Here is a 23344-nt window from a genome sequence, read left to right on the forward strand (position 1 = left end):
CTCTGCAGCTAAATATTAGACAATGCCAGACATCTACAAGCTACCAGGTTGCCATAAATGATTAAATATATATATATACACATATATATTATATATATATATTATAATATATATAATATATATATATATTATAATATATATAATATATATTATTATATATATATAATATATATTATATACACTACATATATACATAACTACAGGTGTATTACATCTATATTATTCACTATACTATATTGTCCTCATGCTGACAGGTCTCAAACAGGAAGGATTCAAACATCAAACAGGTCTCAAACATTATTGCCATTAAGACAGAAATAATTAAAATATCTCAATTTCTTAGCTAATCACATCACTCTCGCAGACATCGTTTTTGTGTCTAGGAAAACACTATAGCCATCCACCTAGCTCTTTGAGGTTGCTGAATTAAAGTTATATTAAAATATGCTGGTTTTATTACTTAAAAACTAGAACATTTAATTTTAAAATCAGTATTAAAACCAGACCTTTAAATATATACATACAGCTGTCTAAAGAGAAAGATATTAATAGTTGGGTTACAGAAGAATGTGCTTAATGCTGCTTTCAGTGGTGCATCCTTTTAATTTATGTTTTGTTTTAGTTTTTGCTGGAAAATAAGCTTCTGCAGAATAAATGCTCATTTCTTGAGTCTCAGTCCCTCAGATGGTGGGTGTTTCCTCTTGGAAATGAAGTTACTCTTGTTCCAGAAACAACTACTGTACAAGAAAACGCACACAGAAGACAGGAAGCATGTGTGTGTTTTATCTTCTCTGAGAAGGGCCACCTAAGTGAATGAGAGGCAGAATACAATACAAACTAGCACTTTGTGTCAGACGCCAACCCATGCTGAGATTTTAACTCCAGCTTCCTGAGCATGAATAAACTGATTGCTCTGTAATAACGCTATTCCGTTTTTAGGATATTTTCCTGTTTCAGGGCCAACTGCCCTAAAAATACAATTTTGCCTTCAGGTGAACAAAGTAGCAGCAGCAGAAAACAAAAAGCTCAATCCAGATTTTTATACAGGGAAAATTCTTGGCAGTAACTACCAAGAACTTTAATTTTAAATTTGGTTTTGAACTATGATTTATATAAAAATAGGAAAAAATACACAGAAAAATTAATTACGTAAAAAACATGCTGAAAAGAAAATATTTAATAAAACCTCCTTACTATACCTGTTTACATCACACACACAATCCGATCTGACCACTGGAACATTTTGTACAACTGTAGGATAGTAGGATACTTCAAAATAGACATGTATGTTTATTTTCTCATGTGATTGACACTGAAAAATCATGCTACAAATCAAGCTACTAGATGCAAATTTTTTTTTTTTTTTTTTTTTTTTTTTTTTTTAGCTTTCTTCAGGGCTAACATTGTATCATACCAGTGATACCTTTTTGAGCAGAGCCACAGACCACAATTTTTCTCTTTTCATGAAATATCCAAATTGAAAAAAAAAAGAAAAAGAAAAAAAAAGTATTTTATAGGAAAAAAATAGGTTATTAGTATAAGCATTAGTACTAGGATTAAATACATTTTAGGTGTTCAAAGTATTTGCTGTCATCCCACTGCAATCCTCTCTGCATTTTTATTATGATTTTCTGTTACTTTGACACTGTTTTAATGCTTTAAATACCCATATGTTTTGGGCAGTAAAAGTTATTCCACAGTGGCATGCTCTTAATTTTCAACAGCCAGTAATAATCAGATACTGAACTGGAGAAATTAAAAAATTAAACAAAAGTATTATTTCTTTACAGTTTGCTTTTTTTCTCTTTGAAGTGTTCTAGCTTTAAGACACATTTTGTTAAACCACATTCAATTTAAAATATTCACTTCCAAATTGTTTATCTGCCTAATTTCTTTGTTTTCCTATACACACTGAAGCCTTTGACTGAATAAAGAAAATAGCTACTATTTTGTTTACTGAGTAATAACAAATACCTTGTCTTTTTCAACTCCATTTAACAAATTTATTTATGGTACTATTAGCATATTTATTTAATTTTGCTTGCATTTACATCTGTACTGCAGTTTATAAAGTAAATATTAAAAACTCAATTATAATAAGAGATGTGAAAGAAAACTCATGTCTTCTGAGAGAAATTGCTCTTAAAAAACACATAACTGCCTTTTAGCTGACTTTGGAAAAAAAAAAAGAAAAAGCTTCTATACATCTTCAACTAATAGAAGCTATAAAAAACCCTTTGTAATATTGGAACCAGTTGAGAAACCACAAGTATTCAAATGCAGGAAATCATGATTTTATAACATTTTAATGTGATCTACTCTTGGGAAACAAAGTTAACCAAGCCCTATTTCTGTACAGGAAATATTCCACTGTACAGTTGTAATACATTGTGGTGAGGGGTACAGCTGCAAATTTTTCACCTGTAATGCCCCACTGGTATTGTGGCTTACTGAATTGCATCAAGATTGCCTTCCTGTCCGGAAAGCCCTCTAAGTACAAACAAGACTCTAAGCCCAGGTTTTATTTTCCCTTGGTATCAGAATATGGTAATTTAAGAGCCCTGAGAAATGCTTTTTAACCTTTTAGAAGAAATATGTAGCATTCTTTTATTAGGAACTCTGTTCTTTGCCTTTTAAAAACAACATGTGACCAACTTATCTTATCAATTTATCAGGCTAGCAGGTTCAGAACGAATGCAGGTGTGTATAGTAATGTAATCTGTCACTGATACTGACTTTTTTCATTACAGAAAAATTACTCTAAACACACTAACAGCTTTTGTTAAGAGAGCAGAGAGGAGTGCTATGCTATAATTGAGAAGATTTCTGCAGCATTTTTTTAAACAAGAAAATGTATGTACTACTAAGTGTCAAACCCATTTTTTCTACTAAGTGTCATTTATCTTGACACGGAGTTTATGTGAAGACCTCTCGTTTCTCCAATACCAAAATCCACAGCATTTCATTTAATTTACTAAGATCTTGCTTATTTTAATTTATTTCTAAGTATTGACAAATTTATATAAACATAACATCTTACATTAGAGACCTAGCTACTTACACTATTTTTTAATTCTCCTTTTTTTCTGATATAAATAAAATGTGGAAGATTTTTCCTAAGACTTTCATTTTCTAGGTTTCCGTATTTGTTAACAATGTAAGCAGTATACTGTTGAAATGCAGTCACCTCTGGGACTGCGGGTAGTAGTCTATTAGTACATGAAGTACGGCATAATTTTCAGTACACGGGATATTTTGACCACAGTAAAGCTTGACTCCTACAAAAAGTGCCACAAGATCAGTGAACGGCCGAAAGAACTTTGGTTTGCAAAGTTTCATAAATCAGAGTTACAAAATCTGAAAAGTACAGAACACAACGTGAGTGTAAATCTGTCATTAAGATAATCTGATGGTTTCGTCAGTCTTCTGGCACCCGGTAGAATTTTCACTAGCTCAGTAACCCCAAAGGGTGAATTTCAGTGAGATGCACAGGCAAATTATGCACAACTTCCATTAACATTCCCAACGAGTTACGCTTAACTCCCTGCAGACTGCACCGAAACTGTAGTCCAAACGATACAGCCTCATCTTGATGCAGCGAGCACTAAGATCACACAGCAAAATAATTAAGATTATACACACAAAATACATTAACAAAATAGGGAATTCTGAGATAATCCTACTCTCTAGCAAGGAAGTTCACAATTAATGCTTAAAGCTGGAATTTCTGAAGAGAACGGGCTCTGTTTCAACATCTGCTTAGGACTCAATGTGTAACACCGAAACTTCTTTAGCCCCTACTTCCTTTCTTGAAAGAAAATGAAGACAACACTGATCATTAATAATCAGAGCCTTAATGTTCAAAAACATGCACAATTTTGCCTAGTATCACGGTGCTTACATCCATATCATTTGAAGTATAATTGGTTTAGGCTAAAAGCAAGTCTTCAGCCCTCTTAAACATAACAGTTGTTTACGTAATCCTTTACTGCATTCTTTTTTTGTACATGTGCATGTATGTAAACATCAGTTCCAGTGACACGAAAGAAATTTCCTCCATTACATTAAAATGTGTTTGTTAAATTTCTAGTTTACGGTCAGATATGCTCAATAATGAAAATGTAGTGCTTTGTGTAAAGCTTGTTGCAACTCTTCACATAGTAGAGAGATCATAAAAACACTGTATTTCTAGTGCACTCATTTCAAATAACATCAAAATGTAGAACTAACAAGTATGTTTTAAAAAGAAAAATCCCAGATGAAGCACTGAATTGCTGTCTGTGTAGCTCCCAATTAGACAAATTATTTCACCATTCATTTAAAAAGTCTGATTATTTAAAGATGATACAACTGCATGACAGTTGATTTAAAAATTAGCAAACCATCAAGTATATTGATGAGCATAGCTGAACTTTACAACTTATTATGGAATAACACTATGAACTTCAATCACTAACCTGTCAAACACAAATTATCTGGATTTCCAAAATAGTTGTTGCTTGAAAATGTAAGAAATGAATCAAAGATGAATAAAAGTTGTGGTTTCCCAAAATGCTCTTTTCCCAGACTCTCAAAATGCCCAGCTGAATATTGTGGCCCCAACAGGGAGTTAAAAGTAAAAAGGAAGCAGAGCCAGCCAAAAATGAGGTATTCTCTGTCAAAAGGGAAAATGAATGTTTTTGACATTGATCATAATTCTTTTCCTGTTGACTGTCATGTCAAATCTTTCCTGAAATAATGACTTACAGTAGGTCTAATGTCAGTCATTCTTAAGCTCATGCTTCCTTAAGCCACTGTTTAAACAACCACAAGGTGTTAGAAAATGACTGTTTATTGGCTGACAGTGTTGAAAAAAACAGATTCCAGGATGTAGAGTTTGCAAATGTGTTAGTTAAATACTGTAAGCATTTAATGCAGTGCAATAGACACTTTTTTGAATCCTCACCTTTTGAAGCTGGAAATATTTTATGGTCTCTTCAAGGAGACTTCACCATCTCAGCAAATACTCCGAATGAAATTTACCAGAGAGGGATTATTTACCTAGTCTTTCCTTATTAAATCTCACTTAAGCCCTTACAACCTCAGAACTATATTTACTTCCCTAGTCTCCTACAGTACACCTTGAGGTCTGGTTAATTTAATCACCTCTTTTCTAAACCAGGAATAAGTGCTCTGTTTATTAGGATACTACATGAAGAAGAAAGGCCAAAAAAGCAAACTTCAGGACACATTCATCTTTTCATCAGCTCTTGCAATGCTGACTGCACTTGCATGCAATAGGAATCCTGGCAGGTACACAAGGGAAACATCATCAAATACAAAAAACCTGTCAGGGTTATAGCTCAGTAGATATTTTAACTGCATACGGAGAAATGAACAAATGCCACAGATTATCTTCCTTTTGTCTTGTAAGCATTAACAGCTTGTATCTATCCCTGGCTAACAATCCAGGAGAAAGAATTTTAAGTCAGTGTTGGTGATGCAGCTTAAATAAATCACAGAGCTCAGAAGTCAGAGTATTACACACAATGCAATCACTTTGATTAGACAAATCTGTTCTTCTCCACCATTTAAACCCAAGGCCACTTGTGTAAACGCTATCGTGATGATACAGAGCTTTTTGTTTGAGGTATGGGGCAGTGCCAGCAATATCCTTTATTGCAAAAATAACTCTGCACTGGAATAGAAAACACTGAGTATCTCTGTGAAAAATTCACGAGGTAAAACAGGCCTCCAGCTGTACAGGAAATCATTTGCATGTACTATTCACCTGCTGGCACAGAAAAGCCAAATACTTCCTTGATAGCACACAAATTGCTTTCCTGCCTTGGTGAACCCAACCACCCTCAATCTTTGCTCCCTTCCCTGCCAACCCTAACCTGTTGAACTTGTTCCTGGTAAAGATAAACGATATAAAAATGTGGCCTAGATGAAATCAGAAAAATAGATTCTTCTTAAAAGTACTTTACTTCAAGAATTCCTCTTCATCCTTCTGACTGAACACAGGCTACTCTGAGGCAAAGACAAAAGTAAATCAGAGTATTAAGGATGCAGAAATACACGGGAAGACTTTGGAAAACCAGAAGCATTGTGGAAGTCTTAGCCTTAAGCCTCACAGAATAAATATCCACCACCACTTTCTTTGAGCTTCAATCCCTAAATGTAGCTAACTCAATATTCTATCTGTGCAATTTAAAAATCACTACTGAATCACTAGATTTTCATTCCTGCCATTCTCCTCCTTCAAATTGTAAAAATAATAAAGAAATGAATAACATTTATCCTCTCTCAGCTGTTACAGCCTGACAGACTCCAGGAACTGTACAAGCACATTTGAATTTAGTATTACACCACACCTTTGAAATGCACCTTAGAGTTCCTTGTTATGGTGTGGCATATATTCCTCTTGCATTATCCTTTATGGTCTGGACTGTGGCATTACCTGCAATTACAAACTATTGTCTGGAACTAGAAATGGTTGCCCTTACTCCTTCCATGGTCAGTTGCCAGAACAACGCCACATTTCCAAAGCAGGCAGTACAATCACGACTGAGGGAACAGCCCCAAATTCTCCTTCAGTTGTCCTTGCCACCCGATCAAGCCAATGATCTCATCATTTGGGTAATGAGGAAAGACACCACCAAGGCCCTTTCTCTGCAGTTTAGGCTGACTGGCACACTTGTGCTCCTGAGGTGCTCATGTCTTCAACTCTGAGATTTTCCCTGGAGACCTTTCTATATAATTTATAAACTATATTCTGCTTGATGGCTACTACTGTGCTTCAAAGTCCTCAGGAGAAGACATTTTATGGACAGAATCACAAGACTGAGAATAATCTCCACCAGCAGATTACAACTTTAACTGCTACAGAAGAAGAATATCATGGAGCAAAGAAAAGACCTGTTACCCTGTATTAACGAGCTGGTTGCCTTATAGAATATAGCTTACAGTTAGAGTGGGAAAGTGAAGCACACCTTAATTAAGTCTCCATATATGAATACTTGCTGAGACAAATCTATAAACGTGTGCACAATTCCAAAGTTCCAACACCAATTTTTACTATAGAAATTATCTGCAAAAGCTAAAGTCCTAAACGTAACGATGCTTTTAAAATTACTCATCCTTTTATCTTCAATCATCAGACTTCCTCTTACCATCAATCTACTTGAGTGATTTAAAAGTTTCTTCTGTTGCAATGGAGAAAGTCTCAGAGGGCATCTCTTTTGTATCTCTTTTTGACATAGTAATGGTATTGCTACTTCTTCTCTTCATCTTGCTTATTATCTTCTAATTCATTCTGTGAAAGGTTTCCTAATTGGACTTTTCTCTGCTCCTGAACTGTGAATACAACTCTCACATCAACACTGTTCTACCCCTTGCCCTTGCTGATTTGGGCAGTAATGGATTATCCTGGATTAAATAACATTAGATGGAATCAGCACTGGGATTGACTTCAGTCCTACCAAATGTGTGCTGCCCTAAGTGAAGTTACCAGTGTAATAGGATTTTTCTTCTCCGTGTGTTTTAAAAATTATCTTAGCAATAGTCAAGATCAAAAGAGTATGCCTTTACCAATATTTGAGTCTCCTGCTGCCTGAAGGCCTTTTCTGTAGACCTCCATTACACGAAGGGTACAGTAGTGGTGTCTTAGAGGCAGTATTTATCACATTACTCTCACAAGCCTAATTGCTTTTGCTTTTCACGATAAAATAAAACCACTGCTCTTGTGCATATTCCTTTACCCCATATCAACCTTTACTAAAATATTTAGTTGCTGCATAATTCGAATCTTAATTGATATATAAACTTTAAAACAGTCTTGAGATATTCAGAAAGTATCTTGGCAGTGATGTAGACATAAAAGGGAGTAGTAAGAAACACAACAAAGGTATCCCAAACTGAATCTGTGCTCCTCTCACAATTAGAAAAATCATATTGAAGTAAACAAGTTCCCCATAAAAACAGCACGTGACATTTCTTTATATTAATTTAGATACTTCTACGTGTCCTTATTTTTAACCACGAACCATCCAACAATATTTTCAGTCAAAGTTATACAAGACACAAAACTACCATGGATCGTGGCTGCCTTCTCCTGGCGTAGACTACATCTTCAACCTGAAATCATCATAATCTTGTTACTATTGTATTTTGATATCTGTCATGTAGGATGCTTCAAGAAATTCTTCTGTTCTTTGTGTGGACTATGAACATATATTTTGGTATTGTGTTCATAGGTTAGGACTCACCCTATCAAAGAATCACAGAATCACAGAATTTCTAGGTTGGAAGAGACCTCAAGATCATCAAGTCCAACCTCTGACCTAACGCTAACAGTCCCCACTAAACCATATCCCTAAGCTCTACATCTAAACGTCTTTTAAAGACTTCCAGGGATGGTGACTCCACCACCTCCCTGGGCAGCCTGTTCCAGTGCCTAACAACCCTTTCAGTAAAGAAGTTCTTCCTAACATCCAACCTAAAACTCCCCTGGCTCAACTTTAGCCCATTCCCCCTCGTCCTGTCACCAGGCACGTGGGAGAACAGGCCAACCCCCACCTCACTACAGCCTCCTTTAAGGTACCTGTAGAGAGCAATAAGGTCACCCCTGAGCCTCCTTTTCTCCAGGCTGAACAAGCCCAGCTCCCTCAGCCGCTCCTCGTAGGACTTGTTCTCCAGGCCCCTCACCAGCTTCGTCGCCCTTCTCTGGACCCACTCAAGCACCTCCATGTCCTTCTTGTAGCGAGGGGCCCAAAACTGAACACAGTACTCGAGGTGCGGCCTCACCAGAGCCGAGTACAGGGGGACGATCACTTAACCAAGAACAACCAAGTACAAGAGAAGGCAGATCTCCTGCTTTGCAGATCAAAAAGGGTTAGAAGTGATGCCAGATAATGGTTTTAGTACTTGAGAATTAGAAATATCTTTGAAATGTCAGTTTAACAGGAACTCCTTAAAAAATTAAGAATTACTAGGGAAATCTAAAGGTGTTTCACCAAGTAGTTATCTAATAGAGTGGTATGAGAGCCAAAGAACATTTTAACATGTGAAAATGGGACAGTGAGGGATTAAGAATTCAATAGAAAGGAGCTGCAATGTCTGGTAAACAGGAAAAAGAACAAATTTAAATTCTCTCAATCTCACAGAAGAAATACAATCCGGGTGCAGTTTCTTCTAAGTGCAACTGGGATTCTCTCTCGCTGCCTTCCAATGAAAAGACTGAATTTCTGTTTGAAATCACTGAAGAAAATGCAACATGCTATACACCATGGCAGAAATGTCTGTTTTTCCTTTTTCCTCTACAATTAAAAGCAACAGTGATGGGATTGTAAACAAGTAAAATATTAGAAATTTGACAAGTGAAATTGCTTATCCTTCCAACAACACATGTAAAAACACAAGAAAATAAGCTCCTGGTACAAACTACAAATAGCAGCAAGGTAAGGTTTCAGAAAAAAATATTGTTCATTTTAACTCTTATAAACTGTAGCTGTTAGCTTATCCTTTGGCCACAGCAGATGACTTACAGTTTTGGTATCTAAAAAAAATTCTCTTTATGGTGAAGCTTTTGCAAGTTCCAAGAATTCAAAGAACAGTTACAGAAACAAAGAGACTTCTAAAATCTATTCATGATTAAAAAGATATGCCAGAAGAAGTTTAGCAAAGATAGAAAGCTAGATGAAATGTCACAGCAAGTAACTTGGAATGAAAGATCGTGCAACTAGCAAACTTTTAAATCTGTTAAGCTCAAGAGAACTTACAGAAGTGCACCTTTGCCTGGATTTATGTGAAGGATTAAGGGAGACTGGTAACACACCTGGTGACATTATGGGTCCTCCTAACATTTGAACATATATGCAATCTTGGGAAAGTTTTTAAAATATATTTTAATGTACTTTGATATCATCATTGTCTTGAAATTTAGTTCCTTTATCAAAAAAGCTTAAGTCTTTGGCTTGCAGATGTTCCTTTATTGCTTGATGTCAAGAAGTGAATGAAAGTGTTGTTTTATCTTTTTCCTCTTTATATTTTGTAAATTTTCCATTCACAGTAAATACACTGTGTTTAAGAAACAGAGATACAGGGAAAAAGTAGAGCTGATGAAAGACCTCCTTTTCATTTAAATTAGCACCAAAAGTTCGAGATATGTACTTGGTGAATTTGAAAATTAATTATTATTTCTCCCACCCACCTGTTTGTTAGATTAATAAAAAATGCATACTGAACATTTTTTAAATGGCTGTTTATCGACTTTGTGCAGACCTGCTCTGTCTTTGCGTATTTGCCATTTCTGGGAAATGTGATAAATTACCACGTATAGTCAGGCAACAGTAACTGCCATAATTAATGGCCCACTACCAAAATGTGGATGCTTTTGTAGGCATTTCTGCACTCCATCTGCCCAAAAGCATAGCTGTTGAGTAGATGTGTTAGTCAAGATCACACATGTGCCATTGTGCTCTTATTTAGCTGATATCTTTAATCTCTTTCCATGTAATTGAAAGCTCAAAGTATTAACTACTAAGAAATGATTCATCACAAAATCGAAAGCATCATGGAGGGAAGCTGTACAGGGATGCTTGATTACAAACTTAAAACAAGATGGAAACAGTTTGTGGTGGTCAATGTATAAGATTAAATGCTATGCTGAAGAATTACGTGAAGACCAGTAGAAGTTTAGGGAACGTAAGAACTGGCAGCAGAGCACATACTGGTTTCTGTCTTACTGAGTAAGGTAATCCCAGAGGAGATGACAGAAGATTGCAACTAAAAGCTTTTCTCTTCCCTGTAGTATGGAAGCACAAAGGGGCAAAACATGCTTGCTACGAGGAGTCCAGTTGCATATGCCGTCGAATCCCTGTCGATACCCACTTGAAGAACTGATGCTTCCCTTTTCAAGGGACAGATTATTACAAAACACATACATTATCCTCACAATGTCTGTTGTCTATAAAGGGAGCTTAATGCACTTCATACCAAAACCTTGTTGTGCTATCTTCTGAAAATACCACCCTGAAAGAAGGCAAATTGCTGGCTTTCATAGCAACCTAATAGGTCATCAAGAAAGCATAAAGTAACATAATTTTCGTCTTTGATTTAAACCTCATGCCAAACTGAGCTGTTTTTTTTTTTTTCCATTTAATTTTAATTTTCATATAACTGAAAGGAGCTGACATTTGGCTGTCTAGAGGGCAAAGAAATTGGCAGGACACTTACATGATCTCACTAGCAGTATGTGCACGGTAATAACATTATACCATTTATCTGAGGAAGATTATACTTCTCATCCAAAGCTCAACACATATTGCTGCATAATTCAATTTTAAAAGCAATTTTTTTAAAGTTATAGGAACAATAAAATATAATTAAACATTTCTGAATAAATACAAAGAATCGGGAGATTCAACTCCCTTGACAATACTATAACACTGTTCGAACCAACAAGAAGATTAGATTAAAAAAAAAAAAAGAGAGACAGAAAGATCCAATTTGCAATACAAAAAGAAAACCAAGATTATTAAAACTGAAATTAAGCAAAAATCAAAATAGGCATACAAGGAGTAAGTAACCTTTATAAACATGTATCACACTACACAGGAGACAGTGTAACTACCTAAGTATAAATTTTGGAAAGCAAAAATTATCAGAGTTAAGGATCAGTGCAATCGTGAGGTATGGCCCTATTTTTGAAGCACTGAATCACAGATTTGCAGCACTCAGCCCTCCTTTGAAGGGCATTTCCATGATCTCACACAGCCAAACTGCTCACTTCAACACTGTCAAAGCTAAATGAGAGAATCTAGATCCTTTCTCTGAACCCTGTGGATCTTACTAGAAGAGGTACAGCCATCTACCATCACAGACACAGGAGAGAACAACAGGATTGGAGATTTGTGTTCAATGAATCCACTGCATCTCGGCAATTTCAGACCAGGTTTTTCTTTATATGTCTCTCTTTCAAATCAAATGAAATCTTTAAATAAAGACTGATGGGCGAAAACATACAAAGCCAGAATAAAAACTTGGTATTCCTGGCAAACCAGAACAGATAAAGCTTACTAGAGCTGAAAGACTTTGCAAATAAGTGGTTAAAATGTTTGGACAAGTAGTTTTAAAACTAAAGATATGTGTAAGCTGTGGAATTTACCTCCTATTGATTTTATAGAGCTCCTGACATTTGTTTTGCAGTCATTTTTAATAAATGCAAGTTTGAAAACATTCACTTTACAGCTTTAATATTTTCTTTTGTTAATGAAAGCAGAAAACTTTCATTACCTACCTGAAGAACATCTCCGAGGTCAGCAGTGCTGATATCAGGATCTTCAGTGGTATTAAAAGGGACAGGATTAATTCTTACAAGAGTGAGCACTCTGGGTTCTGGATATCTCCATAACATCATTCCTGGACTATCCTCAGTTTCATTGTAAAACACAACTTCATAGGCACCAGGCAGTTTTTGTGCTTCTGTCAAATGAAAGAAAGCTATAATCTGTTATATAATTTCTAAAAAGAAACATGCTGGTTTATGAGACCAAAGTAGTTAAAAATAAACCCATCAGGATCAAAAGGAGAGAAAGTAAAAAAAGCAATTTCCCTGACTTTTAAAAGATTATAGCTTAATGGAAAGAAATCAAAAAACTATTTTTTTTTTCATTCTAGCAGATGTCATTTCTATTGCTTTTCAAAAAAAGAAAAAAGTAAAGAATTAATTGTGAGAAGCAAGTAATCTTTAATAGGTTACTACTGTACTGACTTTATAATTATTAAAATAAAGAGAGTAATAATATTCTTCTTACCTGCATCTTGTATATACTGGAACAGGCCTGTTCTCAGATCATCTGAGGTATGCTCAGTTTTTGAGGCCTGATTCCTTTCCGTCGAAAAACAAGTGGGGTATCTACGTTCAGACATGAATGTCTCTACACTGCCGTGTTTAGTAAGGTACTCCCACAGAAGCTCCTGGAGAAGAACTAAACAGTTCAAATGCTCTTGACCCCAGAAAACCTTTACAAAAAAGAAAAAAAAAAAAGACAAAATGATTACCTACAATATTCAGTCACATTTGAAGGGAAATTAAAAGGAACTTCATATTGCTTTCAGTCTGCTCTACTTTTACCTTAATTTCTTCTAAGTATTCTTAATGTCAAAATAATGAATAGGAACAACAAGAAACCTCTACAAAATAATTTTGGTAAATTTGTTCTTTTCATCACTCTAAAGAATACATTAATTCATACCACTTGCAACTGAGGGAGATGCTGCCTGGAAGAGCACAGAACTGAAAACACAGAAGTAAAAAGTGATGTGCAAAACCATACAGCTTGAGTGCAGTACATCCTGGTAGGACTAGTCACAGGTTTTGCAATTCAAAATAGGACAAAACTTGCTAAAATTTCAAAGTTTAAATTGTTCAAAGAAGATGTTGGAATTCTGGAACACATTAAAAACTGAACATGCAGCAGAGCAAAGAGGATGACTAGAAAGACATACTCTAGATCACCTCAAGTAAATACTGAGAACACACAGAATATAAATTGGATGTGCTCTAAGTTCTGAGGGCATGGCTTGAAGTTGGGGAAAAAAAAAAAAAACCACCACAGAATTATAAAAATATGGAAAGTCGGAATTCAGTGTCACTAAGGTGATCCCTAAGGCCTCAGTTCTCCACTGGTTGGAGGAATGAAGGATGCTTTTTTCCACCCATTCTCATTTATTTTATTTTTTTGGCAGCTGGAACTCCAGAGCAAGGAGCTCCTAATAGAGATATTCACAGATAAGGCACCAGTTTTACATAAGCTCTCTAGGCTCTGCTTTAATACAAATTAACAATGGTAGAAAATGAGGTCATATTTAGATCTGGTAAAATTAGCCCCAAATAAATTCATTTGAAAGCATTCTCAAACCTATTCTGTTGGATCTTTTTTTTTAATTTTTTTTTAATTTTATTTTTTTTTTTATTTCCTGGAAAAGCTAATTACTGCAGGATATATTCTAATAATAAATTGTTTCTTAAATTTATAGATGTTTCTCAGGTCCTTGTCAGAAAATAAAATAACACTGAAAAACAAGCACCAAAGCACCTTTTTAGTAAGAATATGCAGAGGTGGTCAGCCAAGTATTTGTGAAAAACAAATCAAAAAGAAGCAGAGAAACAAACTGACTTTATTTACATATATATATATATATATATATATATATGTATATATTCAATTTGTATTATTTGATTAGCCCTATTCCAAGTACTGTGGTATTAAGAACTTCTGATGTCGATTCTGGGAAAAGGTCTAATTACACAACTAAATGTCAAAATTTCCTTTTTGTGCTTTATATACTTGATTTATATATTTATTTTAAAACATTTGGTGTGTATAGATACTACAATAAAAATAATTAAAACAAGACATATCTTAAAGCCTACTTGTTTAAGTCCCACAGAATCTATTTTTCATTTCAAGAACTCCCATGTTTCTTGGACTGGTTTCAAGCTATGGGCTTCCATACTTCCAAAAAGGAGAGGACAGCATGGAAAACTGAGTATTAATTACTACAAACAACAGTTTATAATTACTCCCCCGAGAAATTTGTCTAAGTTTAAAAAGAAAGGATATGCATTTCTTAAGACTACCCCTAGGCATTACAGAAACACAGCTCATGGACAGACAAACACACACAGATCAGAACAGGGTCCTAAATATTAAGTGTTAGTAATTTGATCCAGTACTTTTAAGGGAACACACACATACAGCTACAATACATAGCTCAAGTAGCATTAAAAAAACAACAACACAAAAAATCTTACACAATTTTTCAATCAACAGTTTTACATAAGAGAATACTCATTTTAAAAGGTAAAAATAAAATAAAATAAAATAAAATAAAATAAAATAAAATAAAATAAAATAAAATAAAATAAAATAAAATAAAATAAAACCAAGCAAACAAACAAACAACAAAAAAACACACCCAAATGAGCTTTTGTTATCTGCTTTCCAGGCTCCCATGCAATTTGTTTGTAAAATCTCAATCATCCAAAGCCAGGCGAGTTCAATACCAGAACCATAAGCATCTCATACAGACCTGCAGCAGTCCTCCTCTCAAATCAATGTATATTTTTGGAATGGATTGCTCTGGGCCAGGATCACCGCTGTGCTTACACCACTTGGCTTCCACACTAACAGAACAGCAAAAAGGGCCGATCAGAGACCTTGTTCTTTCTTTGAGACTTGTTTTAAGTAGGAAATCTTTTATGTCCAGGAGGAAAGATGATCCATGGATTCCTAAAAAGACAGATGGAGAATTTATCCTACCAGTAGTTATTCTCCCAGCATTTTTGTGCTTGTTGTCCAAATTTACTTTAGGATGACATTGTAAATCGGTACCAACATGCAGTTTCTCCCAGAAGCAGTCCCACTGACTTCCATGGAAACATTTCTGTGGACCACCGCTCTCCTGTCCAAGCAGGAGGATCACAGTTGGACCACAAGATTTGTGATTTTTTTTTTTTCCTTCAGCTTGCTCTTCCAACATTACTGAGCACTCTTTATGCAGTATTGCAGTTACGGAGCAGGTATGTTTCATGCGCATTCCTTACAAAGAGCTATTTGCCAAAACATTATGACTTTTTACATGTGTGAGTATTTTAAGGTTTATGAGAAGAGACATTTTTCATTAAACTATGAAATTTTTTCAAAAGAGTACATTAAGAACAAGAACAGCTGCTTCACTTGATTATATTCTAAACTGATAGGAAATAGCTATTTTGAATTATTCTCTCTGCTTTTGTTCCGTTTACCTATAAAATATTGCTTTGCTCGACTTTGGAGTGCTTAGCAGGAGAATAAGGGTAATGTTTGAATTCAAATAATTCAAAGCAATTACTGTAACTCAAAATATATAACATGTGTTTACCTAAAAAACAATTTAATCTAAACTTTTCACATCATAACCATTTGCAGTTTACATAGCTTTATAAAACATTGAAAAAAGACAATGGCGTGCTAGATTTATGATAGGCCTTGTGTACTCTCATTAAAAACAAACACTGCTAGGAAAAAAATCCCCATCTAGAAATTTCACATCTCTTGTGAATTTAACTTCTGCAATCATGATTTAATATAACAAACCGCACTTAATATCTCTTTAATTCTTTTGTATATTTACATGAAAAGTACTACATCTGAGGTAGTGTTAACTTTACTCTTCTGGTGCTCACAGTTGGAAAAAACACACTGAATATTGAATGTCACCATCCTTTACAATGCCGATGGCTTATTTTTCTAATGAAACAATATTTACAAACAGTGAACGATTCAAAACCATGTAAGGCTTACACAGACAGATATTTCATGGCATAGTTCCACTTAACAATTTCATACCTTTGCTGGTAGAAAAGTCCCCCCCAAAATACAACTTTCTATTTTGAAGACATGCTGTAAAACTGCTTCTATGAGTCTTTGAGAATCCACAAAAAAAGTCTGCCTGCCTCCTGGGATGTTATGATTTCATAATACCAAGAAATATTTTATACAATGGAAGGAAATATATTAGTTTTTTGTTTTTTTATATATATTTATCCAGCATCCACTAGGAAGGTGGTCCAACAGTCCCAATAGCTCTGATGGCATCGAATTGTATTCAGCTTGAGTAGGAATCACAAACAAGAATAATCATTCCCTTGAGCTGTTTGTAGTTTAGTAAGAATGATCAAGGGCTCGAGTGAATGTTTGTCCCATGCCAATCAAACAGGACTCTTGCCACTGATTGTGAAAGGGGTTTTAGCTCAGGGTTATTTAGGCTGGCTTCTGAGTCCCCGGGCTTGCCGTTACATGTAAAAGGCTTCCACGTCAGAAACTGTTCAGTGTTTTTCTGATACTACAGTGATAACCAAGAATACAAACAACACAATGCCTCTCCTTTGCTCTGAGTTCAGACTTGGTTCTGCAAAACTGTGGAATGAATCAGCTTCACATACAGTCTTAACCCAAGAAAATGAGGTGTTCTAGGGGAAGAGATCACCCTCACCCTGCTATGCCCAGTTTGGTTATTTTCAGAGGCATTACAATCTTTGGAAATTAATTTTTTTTAATACTCTACACGGAACTTTGTTTTTAAAGAGGAGAAATTCCTGTTAACTATTGCACAATTCCGCAACATACAGAAATGTTCTATAGTTTTATTGGAGTATGTGCCAAGTTGCAGAAATAACAAAAGGGAAAAAGGAATGCCAGAATACAAGTGGTTTTATTTATGTTTTCTTTCACTGGGATTACACTTGGAAGGATTATGTTTTGCAGTCTTTTTCTGTTGTCATTTCATCTCCATGAAGTACAAAGAAAACACAATATTCAACTGCTTAAAAACAGAACTGAGCATTCAGCACATAATCCTGGTTCAGAATCAGCAGTGCCTTTTTTCAGTCACTGTGTAAACAACTGAGAAATGAAGACACGATTAAAAGAAAAGGATGTGTTGGTAAATTCTAAACAAATAAATATTACGAAACACCTCCACAGATTGTTTGCTACAAATACCAGGTAAAGCTCACCGACCCAATGAGAGATTTTTCTCCTCACTGGGACACAGACTGCTCTTCCATGGGCAAATATGACACCTTGTCCTTCCCAGCAGTTGTATCTACATGCTCATGAAGAAGTGAATTTTAGTATAAAATCTACTGTGCTTTTACTAAAAAAAATGCAAAGAACATTCAGGTAAGGTTGGTCAAAGTGATGTCCTGAAGAAGCTTAAAGAAAACAGATGAAGATTGACACGGATGCGCAAACCATAAAAAGCAATAGGAAACAAAGAGGGCATGACAGAAGCTTCAATAGGGTACGATCAGGACAGAAATCCAAAAACAATGACATTAGAAAAGAAATATTCTCAAATCCTAAGGGAAGGGAGTGAAGAAATATCAGTTTGTGTTAGAAAAGAACTTATTTTAGCATTGCCAAATGCCATACTAAAATTCAAAGTATAGGCTCAGGTAGTGAAGTTGCTCTCCTAAGAATGAAGCAATCATCTCTGAAAGGTAAAGATGCAAAATATTTCTCCTCTGTTTTTTTCCTCCCACACACAATTTTCTGACAGTCCTTTCATGCATCTCTCACAAACTTCTGTTGTAGAATTCTAACTTCAGTTTAAACAGATTAAATCAAAGTCTCCATTTGAAGTGAACTTGAGATGGCACCACACAGAAGCAATATATCTTCATAAACGATTGTTGTGATATGTAGAAGTTAACTTGTTCTGTTTGGATTATTGCTCGTGAACACCAACACACTTTTCAGTACGTGCAATAATTTACTTCTAGAAACAAATAGTTTCATGACTTTTAAAATACTCCTCCAAGAGACTAATAAATATGAAGCACTTGCTTTAGACAGTGTTTAAAAATGCTGCCAACCCTCCATTGTCAGACCCCACCCCGACCCACAATAGCACCTCAAGATGCTGCCAGGCTAAGTGAGCAGAACACAACTTAAATCAGGCTTCTCTATGTCACTGCAAGGATTACCTTATGATGACATATAGTCAAAAGGAATATCTAGACATATTTATACAGTTGGAAATAATGTAGGAGGCTTTGAAAAACAGCTAACACTTACTTGGTAATATCCAGCAATTAACTTGCACACAAATTAAAGATGGAGATCATTACAAGAGAATAATGAATAAAATTTACTAAAAGACAACATTTGCTTTGATTTGTAACATCCCCTTTCTTTTTTCCCAGTCAGTAAAGACTTGATTTATACTAATATAAACATTACAAAGACGTTTCATAGAATGTGAGTACCCCAATATAACTATCTTGGGGCTTACCAATAATAGAAGGCTCCACACTAATTAAACTGCCCTGTGTGCATGAATCTCTGTGTATGCATGCATAGAAAAACAGAACTGGCCCATTTAAATAGCTGCAGCAAATACACTGAAATAATCCTTGTCTTACAGTAACAATCACGTAGTGTTTAGGCAAAACAGGTGTTAAGAAACAGTTCTGTTATTCTTCCTGGTTCACAGACAAAGGGAGAGACAATGTTTTGACATCAGCTATGGACATCTTGTTTTCAAAAACATTTTAAAATACTTATTCTTGAATTTGCTCCAAATGAAGCAAGTAGAAATGCAGCAGGAGTTTTTTTTTTCCTTCTATAATGCACTGTACTGCTCTTTCTTAGGTAGCTGCAAATCCTGTTTGTTTCAGGGCACCGTCACCTAATATGACAGAAAGCACTATTTTCGTTGGTAAATTTCTTTAGGAAACACTTGAGGAAAGTGTTTTAAGAAAATGGAAGCGTACATAACAAATACAACAAATCACATCGGACTACGCACAAGCTGTATTTTCAAAAGCCTGTTGGAAGCAAGTCATGGTTTTACTATAAATCTTATCTCTAGGAAGAAAATTGCTTTTCTGAGTTTGGGGCAGCTCAGGAACAAAACCAGGCCCCAGAGCCAGAGCCTGTTCTCCAATTCAGACTGGGCGAGAGGCATGTGAGGGATGAGGCCTGCACACCACAGCAGGCCGCGCTCCTACCCTAAGTGTCCCCCACTGCTGGTCAGCAGAGACAGAACCTCTTATTAGCAATAAGAGGTTAATTAGCAAGTAGTTTTCCTTATCACCTTCTACTTTATGTCATACATTACACCAGTGATAAACTGATACTTGCTTCTGAGCATTCGTTCCTCGTATTTGCAGTTTTAGCAACTATTTTATAGCTGCCAAAGACAGGACAGCAATGAATATGTAAATACATTATAATTACCAACATGAACTATTTTCCTCAAAAACTCGAAGATACATCACATAATGAGTACTATAAAACTATACTATGGTATAGTTTTTCCAGAAAACCTGAGATACATCACCTAATGAGTACTTATACTATGGCTACACTGCTTTGCTGATAGGTATCCTCTAAGAAGTAGCTTCTGACAAAAAAAGGTAACAAAGGTATGAAAATAACTACAGGGGGAATACTGCAGTTAATTTAATAGGCAGCCAATTTATCCAAGTCTGGAAACAGCAGTAGCAAACAAACGGTGAGACACGTAGTAAAGGACAATTTTCCAGGAGAGATTTAGTTAACAATCCACTGACTGCACTGGATTTCTCATTAGTCTCGAGCTGAATCTTATGATAGTTCATTCTCCCCATGAGAACAATATTTACACATTACCAATTAACTATTCTTCAGTAAAAGAGCATTTTTCAGCGTTACATATGGACACATGTGGGCTCTGTAAAAACATAAGATGTGTAACACACGGTAAACAGAAAGTAATGATCTTAAACAGGCCAAACCCTTGAATTCGTCACTAATAAATGTCCCCATGCATTCAGCAGTCCTGGCTGCTGGGAGCCTGTTTTCTTCAAATACTTCAAACACTAAAATCCAGGAACATTTATTATTTTAATCCATTACAGGCAGTGCTTGATTTAACTTTATTGGTTGTGGTGGTGGTGGTGGTTATAGTGGGGGTAAAGCTATGTTCTTTTACACATCATTTCAAAAGGGCTTAATTATATTTTATAGCTCAGGCCAGGAATCCTGCTTGTTTTGTGTCTAACAAGGTTCAAATGGAGTTCAGGTCAGTGATGAATCAGAAGAGAAGTCAAAGATGGTTATCTATTTGAAATGAGCTCATCTCCCTTAAAGAATAACTGGGCAGGTACATCATGTTCATTACACTACTGAATACTAAAGAGCTGAAAAATTTCAATTCACTTGTTGATTTGGTATTTTTGGATTCTGCCTAATCAGAGAGGGCGTATTAAAATTTAGATCTAAAGGGACTTTCAGTTTTGTTCAAGACTGTCTTTTGTATACAATAATTCTTAAGGTATTCGTAAATTACTATACTGACCTGTCTTATTCTAATTAAATGGACAAAAATGTATAATGGAATACAACGAAAATACTGCCTATTTCACATTTGTGAGGCCAGCTTTCAGAACTGACTGAGAGCTATACTGACATGAGTAATGCTTAACTCTTTTATCATAAATATTTTATCTTTAGTAATAAGTAGCTCTCGGGGAAGTGACTAAATTTTCTTACTCCTGCTTTACAGATGGGCATGAAGAGGTTCTTCAATTAAAAAATTGTATCTGCATATTTTTGCATCTTAATTTTAGGCATTTGGTTGCAAACACTGATTTAGTTTCCAGGCATACCTGGTACCTGTGACTCTCACTGATTTATATATTTGTATTTAGTGCCTATTAAAAAAACAAACAGATGTTGAATGGTTGTACAGTAAACAAAACACCACAAATGTGGAAGCTGCTCAAAATGTAGCCCTACATAATTGCCACGTGAACTAGAATTACAGCATTGGTGTCTCCTCTTTTGCTCTATGCTTGATTCATCAGATTTCAACTGCTTTAATAAATGAAACAGTCTGTGAACTGGATGGCAACCTCTTGTAGGTAAACCTTCCCGCAAATAGTGCCTGGCAGCACCTTAATTGCTTGAGCCTCTGAAACCCAGTGAATGAATCATGCTTGTTCAAGTCCAAGGCTTGACAGATACACCCAGGCTATACAAACTGACTGCAGAGGTTGAGACAGAAAATACATCTCCCTGCACTCCTGATTCTCCAGCATAAAACCAATCCAGGTCCAGGCTCCTGCATTAAAAGTTTCTCCTCCCTTTGACCCTTCCTCCCTCTGCCCTCCTTTATACACTTTTCTGAATTCTTTTTGTGCCAGCATGGCCATTAAAGTGTCCCTATCCAGTGAGCCAGATGAAGGAGATGATCTTGCTGGAAACTCTTCTTTCCTGTTGGATTAGTTTTCAGACAGCTCAGTGCCCTGACTCAACTCACTGAACAGCTGCGTAAGTAACAGAGCTAGTACAAGGTAAAGTGTGGAAACGCACTAAACCTGAAGTTCCTATGGAAATGCACCCTTTCTCTGGGTAGGAAGCTGGTGAAATCATCCCATTAAAAATACGCCTGTCATAGAAAAAGCAGAAATGTGTCTCCAGCATGTCAGCAATTTGAACCTAGGGAACTGGCCCTTAAGATGGAACAATAATAACTGATCGCTGTGTTCTGTACCTCATGCTATGAAACGTAGATTGAACTGGAAGAACTGCACAGAAAGCATCAAATGTAAAAACAAAGAACTCAGCTTTCACTATTATCTAGATTTCTTTGTGAATTTAAACAATCTGTAGAATTGACTACTGTGAAAATGCTGTACCTGCTATATATCTAGCACTGGGACCCACGTAACAAAAGAAATTCCAGTCTCAAAAAGTATGCAAATACTTTCACAATAAAAGCAGACGAGATTACAGAAACAACTGTATTTGTTCTGAATTGAATTTCATTTGAAGTCTACTGTTTGAAGTTATTTCAACAGTAAATGCAATTCCACAACAGTGGTGCGCGCCGTCTTGAATCAACAACCTACAACTGATTTTCTTCTTTTTTTTTTTTTTCTTCCAAGTTAACATGCTAGCTCCTCAGTAGCAATTCTGAACCCTGTTACAAAGTACCAGTAGGGAATCTGACCAGGATTAATAATGGTACTCAGTCCTGGGATTAGGTGGTGTCTTGTTTCATGGATTTTGGGCCATCTGTTCTTCCCTCCTACATTATACTCCTGCAGAACTATAAACGCACCTCCACCTCGGGGACTATAGAAAGGAATTAGAATTCTTCTGCTTTTCATTATCACAAGATTCAGTAACTCATTTCATTGTCAAGATAATCCCCTTTTACTCTTTCTTTTGCGCTTGCAGGGTATGCCAAAATGACAAATAAAATCCCAGATGTTAGAGACCTGATGAGGTCTCCACCTTTTCTTGAGTGTTGGGTTTAAGCTACTTGGGACATGGTGTCAAATCTGACAGGACCCTGATGCCCACACCCAATATTCATTAAGGTTTGTTAGTGATTTGTATAGCTGTCTACAAGCTGCACTTCCACCTCAATCCTCGGTGGCCATTTAAATATTTAGTTTGTCCTCTGGCTTTTACTGACAAAGAATTAATTTCCTATTGTTCAAGTGTTGGAAAGAGTTTATATTTCGTTCTAAAAGTAACAAAGGTCTTCTGGGTGTTGTAAATGGCTTGTTACTGCTGCATATTATTTTAGGTAGTCATATCTAATTTAATGTTTTATTTCCCCGTGGGCTAACTTGCATATCTGCAGCATCAAAAGGCTATGACAACGCCTTAGCAGAGCGTTCTCAAGAGAGCCGGTTAACTCCAAAATGAAGTTTGGTCTTTGCTCTGCACCAATTAATAGCAGCATTTAATTTTTAATATTTCAGTAAAATATCTTGAGTATGCAAATTCTCTCAGGTTTAGTAAAGCTACTTGCG

General features: G+C 35.8%; 1 protein-coding gene across 8 annotated transcripts in view; it reads right to left on the reverse strand.

Annotated features, from left to right (window-relative positions):
* VPS13B (vacuolar protein sorting 13 homolog B) overlaps positions 1–23344 on the reverse strand; it is a 465257-nt gene that overhangs the window by 71300 nt on the left and 370613 nt on the right. For all 8 annotated transcript variants that reach the window (XM_072034434.1, XM_038173544.2, XM_072034433.1 and 5 more), the window contains 3 exons: positions 15079–15278; positions 12798–13005; positions 12281–12465 (listed from right to left, as the gene is read on the reverse strand). In XM_072034434.1, the coding sequence (XP_071890535.1) occupies positions 12281–12465; positions 12798–13005; positions 15079–15278 (593 nt within the window). The remainder of the gene's footprint in view (positions 1–12280; positions 12466–12797; positions 13006–15078; positions 15279–23344) is intronic.

The sequence above is a fragment of the Anas platyrhynchos genome, chromosome 2 (assembly GCF_047663525.1).
Source record: "Anas platyrhynchos isolate ZD024472 breed Pekin duck chromosome 2, IASCAAS_PekinDuck_T2T, whole genome shotgun sequence".
NCBI classification, from domain to species: Eukaryota; Metazoa; Chordata; class Aves; order Anseriformes; family Anatidae; genus Anas; species Anas platyrhynchos.